Source organism: Saccostrea echinata, unplaced genomic scaffold (genome assembly GCF_033153115.1).
Source record: "Saccostrea echinata isolate AGI-Se365-2 ecotype Australia unplaced genomic scaffold, CSIRO_AGI_Sech_v1 ptg000002l, whole genome shotgun sequence".
NCBI lineage: Eukaryota > Metazoa > Mollusca > Bivalvia > Ostreida > Ostreidae > Saccostrea > Saccostrea echinata.
The window spans coordinates 31904289-31915672 of NW_026889751.1; the positions used below are offsets into that span (position 1 = coordinate 31904289).

An 11384-nucleotide genomic window follows, 5' to 3' on the forward strand; every position below is an offset into this window, starting at 1 on the left:
AATTTCTATGATATAAATCTCTTGAATACCGAGTACTAGTAACTTTAAAATTTTTCAAAAGGTTATTAGGGTTAAACTTTAGAAAAAAACTGTGTTTCTTGATACAACTTGCTCTGCTCATTATTAGAATTAATGTCTTTATTTTGATAACATGCATGGCAAAAATTAATGTTGAATTCATTTTCGGTAAGATACATGTAACACACAGAGCGATGGATTCTTCTTAAATATTTATTGTATTTAGAAATTAATGAATTTTTCACAGGTTCAAGAACAATATAACTAAGTGATGGTTTCAGTTAGATTATATTTGACAGTCTTAATTATTTTAGGAAGTCAGGTCAAGGTCATTATCTTTAATATTTTTCTTGACATAAAGAATTAAAAAAAATATTGTTTGCTAAATATGTGTTGCCTATGTCTATTTCAAAGGCTTTTTGCATAAAAGATCATATACCGCAAACGCTTTACCAAACAAAGATAAATATAATGTTATTGGCTAACCCGAATACCCTCTATTTTTCGTTTCGTAACATTTTAGGGGATAACATTTATTTATATATGCTTTGTTATTTAGATTTTTCTTCTATTCACACTAGTAAAGAAGTTATATTAAGAATAAAGTTATACAATAACAAAAATTTTGAACGATTAATTAGAAAGAAAAACACTTTTTACTGATTTTTTGCTCAAATCTGTTCCGAAGTTCATAATATAAAGATGCTTGAGTTTCTGATTGACAATATCTATATAGTGTAGTTTTTGGAGATCTAACTATCTTTCGAAATCATTCCACCCCGTTATTAGCAGATCTATTTTTGTATTCATATGAAGCAGAAGTTATTCAAAAACATGAAAAGAATAAGTCTCTTGCTGTGGCCTTCATTTCAACATTTAGATATATCGAAGACATTTCATCAATTAACAATATTCATTTTCATTCATATGTTGATTCGACACATCCCTTTGAACTAGAAATAAAAGATACAGCAGAGTCTGACACATCTGTTTCATATTTGCATATATTTTACTAGAAAAAGACATTACAAAATATGATATCCTAACATCAACGCTTTATGATAAACTTGATGATTTTAACATTTCTATCGTCAACTTTCCTTATTTATGTAGCAATATACCCTTATCACCTGCATATGGAGTTTATGTCTCCCAGTTGATTCGATACGCAAGAACATATTCTACATATGAACAGTTTATAAAACGAGGCTAGCTATTGACAAGCAAGTTAATGAAACAAAAATATCAACAGTCTCGTTGAAAGAAATGTTGCCTGTTGATGGAATATTACTACATAAAAAAAATGAAAGTTGACGATGGAAAAGCTGCAGTCATCTCGTTTGTTAAACAATTTAGTTGTTTGTCGGTTCTTTATCGACTAATAATCAATAAAACATCCAAATATGAAACATTATCTATATTTAGTTTAGCATTTATTACCTGTCCGTTAAAATCAGGCTTCACATACAAAAGATGTTGTAAGTATTTCGTTTTTAAGATATTTTCTAATCTCTCACCAAAAATTAAAAAAAAAAAAAAAAAGAAGTTGTGTCCTTGGCAAAATATGCGAAGATTGCAAATTGTAGCCACCTATAACAAAAGCTGAGAAGTTTCCATTCCCTTTATATGTGTAAATGCAAAAATATAACATGGGAAAAAATTACAGAAAAAACAAATTTACAAATATAGAATTTTAAGATAATATTAGCAAATGAATGCATTGAAAATTCATTCAAATCAGGAATCGTGTAAAATGTTAGACGTCTCTTCAGCTGTATATACACAATAACTATCTCACTGTATGACATTGATAAATGATGATGAAAGTGATTGTACAAATGTAGTTTTTGATGACGTTGTTGTATTATGACGTAGTTTCTTCACTATGCCGTCGGTTCTATGCTGGCTATATTTGTCATATCTGATGGCGCACTTGTCTGTGTTCTCAGACGTCTATTGAGAGCAAACCGTACGATTCCAGAAATAACCAACGCTAACCAGCCAAGGGTACATATCCACGATGCAGTCTGAAAAATGAGAAAAATTGCTAATGTATGCATTTTAACTACTTCCACTCAGGACATCATGATAAAAAATGAAGTGAAAGGCTGTTTAATTCCATCGCAAATGGAAGTAGACATTTACCATAATATAGTTTTTTTTATCCAATCTGATTAAAATCAGATCTTTGTTACGCTCCGAAATTCTGTCGTACAATGGTCGCTGTACAGCGACCATCAGAATTTCGGAGCGTAACAAGATCTGATTTTAATCACATTGACTGTTAGAAAAGCCCAAAAATTGTTAATGGAGTATTAAAACCATAAAAACATTATCATAAGACTTTTAAAAATTAAATACATTTCACGAACTTTTTTTGTACTGAAATGACCAAATATAAATAAATAAATAAATTTTGTTTTCAAATTGTTTTAGAAAATGTAGATGAATGTTGTACAGAAGTTAACTAAGTTAAGTTTATGAATTAGTGTAGAATTTCACATAAAGTAACAAATTTATTAAAATGTATACTTAAAGGCGTGGACATTTCGCTTACATGAATTATAAAGGTGTAGAATTAACCTGCGTAGCATATTTATAAAGCCTTTAAGCTCTCCTGAGTAACATTTTATATATGTGTAGAACTTTTCTGATTGTTTCCTGGATCTTGCATGAGTAACAGCTACATGTTTTTAAAAGTAAATATGAAACGTGAAGATGACGAACAGTAATCAAGCTCAAAAGTCCATTGAAACAATACAAATTGGGGAAGAGCACACGGACCTCTAAAACATCAGAGGTGGGATCAGGTGCCATGGAGGATTAAGCATCCCCTGTCAACTGGTCACACAAGCCATGTGCTCCTTGTCATGATCGGGCAAACGAAAAAAAAAACAGTAGACAATTCAGTGTCTAAATAATGTCCTAACAATTTGTATGGAAAAATTCAGTCAACATTCAGCTTACGAAAGATTTTATCTTTTTGCAAGATGTAGAGCTTACCTTAAGAACATTAATAAAGGTGTAGAAATGTCCGTAGAACTTAATTGATTCTTGATTTACATTTGTGAATTTAAAGTATAGAGGTTTCCTTCAAACTAACCTAGCTGAGTAACACTTATAAAGGTGCAGAACTAACCTGAGTAAAATTTATAAAGGTGTAGAGCTTACCTGAATACCATTTATTAAGCTGTAGAATTCACCTGAGGTTCAATTATAATGGTGTAGAACTTACAGAGTGACATATATAAATGTGCAGAACTTACTTGAATAACATGAAAGGTGTAGAACGTACCTGAGAAATATTTATGCAGGATCAGAGCTTACCTGAATAATATTTATATAGGTGTAAAGTTTCATACTAATTGTTAAGTCATTTTTTAAACACTGAATTGCATACGGATATTTCCGTTTGTACGATCATGACAATGAACGCACGGTGGGTGTGACCGGTCGACAGGGGATGCTTACTCCTTCGTGGTACCTGATTCCACCTCTGATGCTTTTAGATGTCCGTGTTTGCTCTGCTCCCGATTTGTATTGCTTCAATGGACTTTGAGCTTGATTACTATTTGTTATCTCCATATTTCATCTGGGAAACATTTATGAAGGTTCAGAGCTTACCTGAGTTACATTTATAAAAGTGTAGAAATGTCCCGTAGAGCTGATCTTTTTTGTTGTCTGGTCCACAAGTTTCTGGTTTTCTGCCTTTACACAGCTTTAAGCAAATAGAGATACAGCAAGTATTGTTTTAAAACAAATATAATCTGATTATTTTCTTTTAATCCTACAAATTACATGTATGTACATTTCTTCCACATATACTGTGGATTACTGATGGTATATATCGAACGCCTTCACACGCATATACAAAAGAAAATAATAAATTAAAATCTTACTAAGTAGAGTACTTTAACAGGTTACTGTATAAAATGGTACATCGTAGCCTTTGAAATAACTTATAGTTGTAAAAATTAACAGATCGTACCTTTCATTAACAGGGGTGGGTGTTTGTATTATTTTTCCGAGATCTTTTTTTTTTTTTTTTTTTTTTTGCTATTTTTATACTTTTGTTAAAGTATTATCAAAATTAATTTGAACAAATAGTTATAGACTAGTTTATTACATTTTCAACAGTGAAATACTGTAATTTATTTATTGAATAAAAGTGATATTCTGTCACAGTATGAAAGGATACGAAATTGATATTCTGTCACAATGTGAAAGAATATCAGAAATGCTGCAAAACTCTTTATTTTCCTTTTCCCGGCCCACAAAGAATGCTGTATAAAATACTCCGTGACCTGTTATAAGTTAGACCATCCTGACAGAAACTTAAACTGTCAAAGTTTCTCCAAATAATGTTTACAATGTTAGCTATATATATGACGTCTCAACCGCTCAACTATGATGCCACAGCCTTTGACACTGTGTGACGAAGAGACAAAGGCAAAGGGAAAAATATTTTTAAAAAATGTCATATACAGAAAATTCAATATTTTGTAGTTAATATGGAAACAGAAAATTAAATATTTTGTAGTTGGATATGGAATTTATTTCACTCGTGAGACTGGATTTTTAAAAATATTTTCACTCGTGCTTCGCAGTCGTGAAAATATTAAAAAAAATCCTGTTCTACTCGTGAAATAAATTCCATATCCAAGTACAAAACATTGAATATCCTCTATTTCATTTTTTAATTATTGTATTTTAATAACTGAGTGATTATTTCTTGCATTGTTTACACCATACCTTAAAAAATAACTGTCATATGATAAGATCGTGTTTTAATCATTGAATCGTTGAATGATTTATTTATTATCTAAAAGTAATAAATTGTCTCTCCTTTACAATTATAGCAATCGTTATATCCGAAATAATAGGGGGATTGTTGGATCCACAAATCTAGCTTTTACCCAACTGGATTCTCGTGCGTCTTCTTAAAAAAATTAAGAATAAATATGTTTTAAAACCTTTTTAATCAACAAAATCATAATAATTAACATATATTTGACAAAAACCCTTAGCAAAAGGAAAACAACTCTTTAAATATTTATGTTAGATTATTTATTTAAAAAAAAAATCGAAAGTTTTATTTTAATTTATATAACCATAAGTGAATTTTCACCGTTTATTCATTAAATTTATTGAATTATATATAACAGGTGTAACAGTGAACCTGTGGATATATTTTTCTCTGTGAACAGCACAACAGATTGTATAGATTTAACTATTACCTTGTGCTTACCTGGGATAATACTTATATTTGCCATTCGTCAGAGAGTCACAGATATCTTTAAATCCAACGCTAACCATACAGGAGGCGACAAACATAACAGCAGTCACCAAAGAGTTTATCATAATGAACGGCATTACCCACATCTGGGACCTAAAAACAGAATACAGGGTCTTAATACAGCATGATGACGGCATCACCCACATCTGGGACCTAAAAACAGAATACAGGGTCATAATACAGCATAATGAACGACATCATCCACATCTGGGACCTGAGGTCAAAAAGTCTTAAGATGCCATGATAAACTGCAAATCCCATATTTGAGACATAAAAACAAAAGAAAAACTTAATACAGCACGATGAATGGCATTAATTACCCACACCTGTGACTTGAAAACAGAAGAGAGGTTTACAGCATGATAAACGGAAATTACCAGATCTCGGACATGAAAGTCTTCATACAGCATCGTAAACCACATAACCCACACCTGGGATCTAAATGAAATATGGAGATAACGAATAGTAATCATGTTCAAAAGTCCATTAAAACAATACAAATCTACATAAGAATGAAAAAAATATTGTTACCATTATACGTCGTCAGTATATCTAAATGTCAAGTTGAAGGCCACAGCAAGTGTTGTCTTCTTCTTATGTATAAGTCTTTGAACAAATTCTGCTTCACATGAATACAAAATAGGTCTACTAATAAAGGGGTGCAATTGGTACCGCATCTTTTTAATATCAACTTCAGAATGTTAATTTTTTAACAAAATAATTTGTCAAATGATACTGATCAATCTTGTAAATCCTGTAAATGATACTAAACAAATACACAGACTCCTGTTAATCCTTTAAATAATACTAAATATCAACAGGACAAATACGCAGACTCCTGGAAATCCTGTAAATAATACTAAATATCAACAGGGCAAATACACAGACTCCTGTTAATCCTGTAAATAATACTTAATATCAACAGGACAAATACACAGACTCCTGTAAATAATACTAAATATCAACAGGGCAAATACACAGACTCCTTGAAATCCTGTAAATAATACTAAATATCAACAGGGCAAATACACAGACTCCTGTAAATAATACTAAATATCAACAGGGCAAATACGCAGACTCCTGTAAATAATACTAAATATCAACAGGACAAATACACAGACTCTTGTTAATCCTGTAAATAATACTAAATATCAACAGGGCAAATACGCAGACTCCTGTAAGTCCTGCAAATAATACTAAATATCAACAGGGCAAATACACAGACTCCTGTAAATAATACTAAATATCAACAGGGCAAATACGCAGACTCCTGTAAATAATACTAAATATCAACAGGACAAATACACAGACTCTTGTTAATCCTGTAAATAATACTAAATATCAACAGGGCAAATACACAGACTCCTGTAAATAATACTAAATATCAACAGGGCAAATACACAGACTCCTGTAAATAATACTAAATATCAACAGGGCAAATACGCAGACTCCTGTTAATCCTGTAAATAATACTAAATATCAACAGGGCAAATACACAGACTCCTGTAAATAATACTAAATATCAACAGGGCAAATACGCAGACTCCTGTAAATAATACTAAATATCAACAGGACAAATACACAGACTCTTGTTAATCCTGTAAATAATACTAAATATCAACAGGGCAAATACGCAGACTCCTGTAAGTCCTGCAAATAATACTAAATATCAACAGGGCAAATACACAGACTCCTGTAAATAATACTAAATATCAACAGGGCAAATACGCAGACTCCTGTAAATAATACTAAATATCAACAGGACAAATACACAGACTCTTGTTAATCCTGTAAATAATACTAAATATCAACAGGGCAAATACGAAGACTCCTATAAGTCCTGCAAATAATACTAAATATCAACAGGGCAAATACACAGACTCCTGTAAATAATACTAAATATCAACAGGGCAAATACGCAGACTCCTGTAAATAATACTAAATATCAACAGGACAAATACACAGACTCTTGTTAATCCTGTAAATAATACTAAATATCAACAGGGCAAATACACAGACTCCTGTAAATAATACTAAATATCAACAGGGCAAATACACAGACTCCTGTAAATAATACTAAATATCAACAGGGCAAATACGCAGACTCCTGTAAGTCCTGCAAATAATACTAAATATCAACAGGGCAAATACACAGACTCCTGTAAATAATACTAAATATCAACAGGGCAAATACACAGACTCCTGTAAATAATACTAAATATCAACAGGGCAAATACACAGACTCTTGTTAATCCTGTAAATAATACTAAATATCAACAGGGCAAATACGCAGACTCCTGTAAGTCCTGCAAATAATACTAAATATCAACAGGGCAAATACACAGACTCCTGTACATCCTGTAAATAATACTAAATATCAACAGGACAAATACACAGACTCTTGTTAATCCTGTAAATAATACTAAATATCAACAGGGCAAATACGCAGACTCCTGTAAATAATACTAATTATCAACAGGGCAAATACACAGACTCCTGTAAGTCCTGCAAATAATACTAAATATCAACAGGGCAAATACACAGACTCCTGTAAATAATACTAAATATCAACAGGGCAAATACACAGACTCCTGTAAATAATACTAAATATCAACAGGGCAAATACACAGACTCCTGTAAATAATACTAAATATCAACAGGGCAAATACGCAGACTCCTGTAAATAATACTAAATATCAACAGGGCAAATACACAGACTCCTGTAAATAATACTAAATATCAACAGGGCAAATACACAGACTCCTGTAAATAATACTAAATATCAACAGGGCAAATACATAGACTCCTGTAAATTATACTAAATATCAACAGGGCAAATACATAGACTCCTGTAAATAATACTAAATATCAACAGGGCAAATACACAGACTCCTGGAAAGCCAGTTATTGGATCAGTAAGTATCCATTGCTGACAAGTTACACCAACCACTAGTCTTCTGTATAGATCAGGTAAATGAAGTAATCAGGAGTACAAATTAGTACATTTTGGAAACACTACTACATATGTATTTCAAAAAAGGAATAACAATTGTTATAAAACATGTCAGTCAAAAAACAAGCGATCCAATATAGGTTGTAATTGCAAATTAGGTCGTTTTAACAGTAGAATATGCGAAAGGCAGAGTTTAAACTGATTAAAAATGCAACATCAACTTCTTTCTCATTAGCCTGCCTCGAATTTAAATTGATTGTACTCAAAACATGCTTTGGTATTCCGATTCATTTGGAGACTTAAACACCATGCATATGTAGGACTTAGTCGAATATTACATCACAAATAGGGAAAATTTAAGTCATCTCGTTTGTCATAATTTACTATGAACATCTATAGCTGAAAAAAAAACCCATCCAAATATGAATCACAAGTGGCAGACTTTATCCTCTCTTTCCAGATGATGTACGAATACCTTGCAACCCTGTTTATTTCTGCATTAAATATTTAAATCTTTGCACATCTTTATATAAAGGGAAAGAAAGCTGATAAAATTTGATGCATTGAAACTTCTTTTCAGTTGACACGAGAAAAAGACAGGACTCACGCTATGGAGGGGTCCTTCTGGGATTTATAAATAGCGTAGGTGTTGTAAATCCCCATCCCTAGGGCGTAAAAGATACAGACAAACACACCAATATAGATCGGGAAGTCACAGTTTGATTTCTTGCTATATAACAGTGTATAGTATGTGGAGTTGTAAGGATTGAGGGTGGCGTACAGCAAACAACCTCCAGAATTCTCAATCTGTAAAAAAAAAAAATAAAGTAACATAAATGTCAAAGGGTTTGATGAAGGTACGTACTACTAAGAAAAAAAATAAATGATGACATTTTTTGCACTAATTTTAAAAAGTATATATTCTTTGCATTGGTGTTTTTATTAAGAGGTTCTCTTGATTGTTTGTATGTTCTTGTCTTTGTTCTGCGGTTCTCTTGCTTGACTGTTTGTTTTTATTTCTATAATGGGTGTTTCATAGATAGATGCAGGTTTTCCTTAGTTTTATATATATTGAAAAACGGGAAAATGGCATACAGAAGATAAGTTTGTCGTGGAAATTCAATATGAAAATGTTTGAACGGAAGGGAAATAAATACCAAAATAAGCAACCAAAAAAAGTGTATAATCATCAAGATCTGAAGTTCGTGCGAACTTAACTGAAAGAAATTCCGGAACAGGAAGGAAAGATGAAAAAATCAAGACAAGAAAAGTTGTTTTCGCTTGTTAATGCATCTTTGCTAGCCTAGGATTTCGGATACGCTACTCTCTGACTTATGGTGGTATTGTGCAATCGTTTAAGTCTTTTAACATACGCACAGCTTGTGTCTTCGACAGAATTAAAGAGCGTTTTTAAATATCAAAGTAATTGAAGAATGAAAAAGCTGGTATCGAGTGATTTTTTTTTTTTTTTTTTTTGGTTTCAGGGTGCAAATCTATATCTGCAATATAGATTCCTGTTTATGTGTTAGATTATGTGCACATCAGCTCAAAGCTGGATGACACCATAGCTATTTATAAAATGACATGTTATGTTTACCTGTCTTTTTTCATTCCCAGACTACAGTATCCCGAATGGAGATACATGTATCGTCATTTACAAAAACACTTGCTGATTAGTCGAACAATATCAATTAACTCCAATCCCAACTCGAGAAAAAAAATCACGACTCAATCACAACTCGAAAAAGAAAAATCACGACTTTTGATAGCACTATAGGCCAGTTAGGGGGACCAAAGGCATGCAGTTAGTGTACTGTATACAGTTTCATTTTCGCCCCATGTTATTTTTGCCCTTTCAAACTGGCAAACAATTTTACCCCTTTATAAATTTGCCCAGTCACAATTCTGTTTTAGAAAATATACTGTGTTCTTTGAATTCGCCCCTTTTTAAATTCGCCCACCTGTCAGTAGGGCAAAAGGGGTGAAAATAAAACGGGGGCGAAAATTTCCCTGTATACAGTATGTGAGGAGAGTACAGGATCAGGGCCCTTGGCTAGTATACTCTTCATAAATTTACTACGCTATAAAATGCGTTGTTTCTTATCATGATTGTAGTTACGCTAATGAAAAAAGGAGAAAAAGATGAATACAACAAAAAGTGCTCAATCACATCAGAAATTAATCCTGTATGAACAATACGAATAGTGAACCGGGTATAAAAACTTATTATCAATTTCTTTTACATATTTAGATTCTCTACTCGTTTATACATGTAGTTCCCAAAAATTTTAAAGGTAGATTATTCATGTAGAAAAAGTTTCGTGTTTCTTGCATTTCTTGCATCTTAAAATGTACACTCATTTATATTCTATATTATACATGTATTATACTACTATATGCATGTGTTATATGCATGTACGGAGCAAACTATTTATGGTATGAAATTCATTTAGGAACTCAATTGTCAGTTTAAATTCTGAATACTAAAACTTATAAGCCTAGCTTATTTATTTATTTATTTATTTATTTTTTTTATTTTATTTTTATTTTTTATTTTTTTTTTTTTGGTGAATATCATATTATTTTCATTAAGGTGATTGTTGCAGTTTTTTGAATGAACAAGTCTCTCAGTTTCAAATGTAAAACACATACATGTATATGCACAAGTTGCATTTTTATCAGTTGAACGTAAATTTAAAGTTTTTCTCTCTCAAAAAATGAATATACATGTATGCTTGCTTATTAAATTGTGTACTTACGCCTGTAACTCCCAGTGGTATTGATATTGCAAATCCACAAACAAAAATAAAGAAATAAAGAAGTGTGTTTACAAACAACTGAACGTCAAACACAGCCATCGCTCTGTTATCAGAAAACCCTCATGCATATTAGGGGGCGTATCCATGTGGAATATACAAGATTACGCAATATCGAGCCCGATGAAAATTGGAGCAATACTACTTGACACACATAAATTCGACACCAGAATTGATTACTCAAATGTTCATCACAAGAATTGTTATACACAGGTAAAGAATCTAATAATAAACTTAAAGCTAGGGTTCTACATAGCACAATATTTCAGATTTAAAATCTGAAGGCCAATCTTTGCTGAGA

The 11384-nt window shown here is 31.8% G+C and overlaps 1 protein-coding gene across 1 annotated transcript; it reads right to left on the reverse strand.

Moving 5' to 3' along the window:
* Positions 1–1624: 1624 nt before the first annotated feature.
* Positions 1625–11166, reverse strand: LOC133202719 (transmembrane protein 179B-like). Its single transcript, XM_061338591.1, has 5 exons — positions 11027–11166; positions 8875–9074; positions 5267–5407; positions 3643–3736; positions 1625–2045 (listed from the first exon to the last, which is right to left on the reverse strand). Exons 1-5 carry the CDS (start codon positions 11123–11125, stop codon positions 1902–1904), a joined length of 678 nt encoding a protein of 225 aa, XP_061194575.1. The 5' UTR covers positions 11126–11166; the 3' UTR covers positions 1625–1901.
* Positions 11167–11384: the final 218 nt, after the last annotated feature.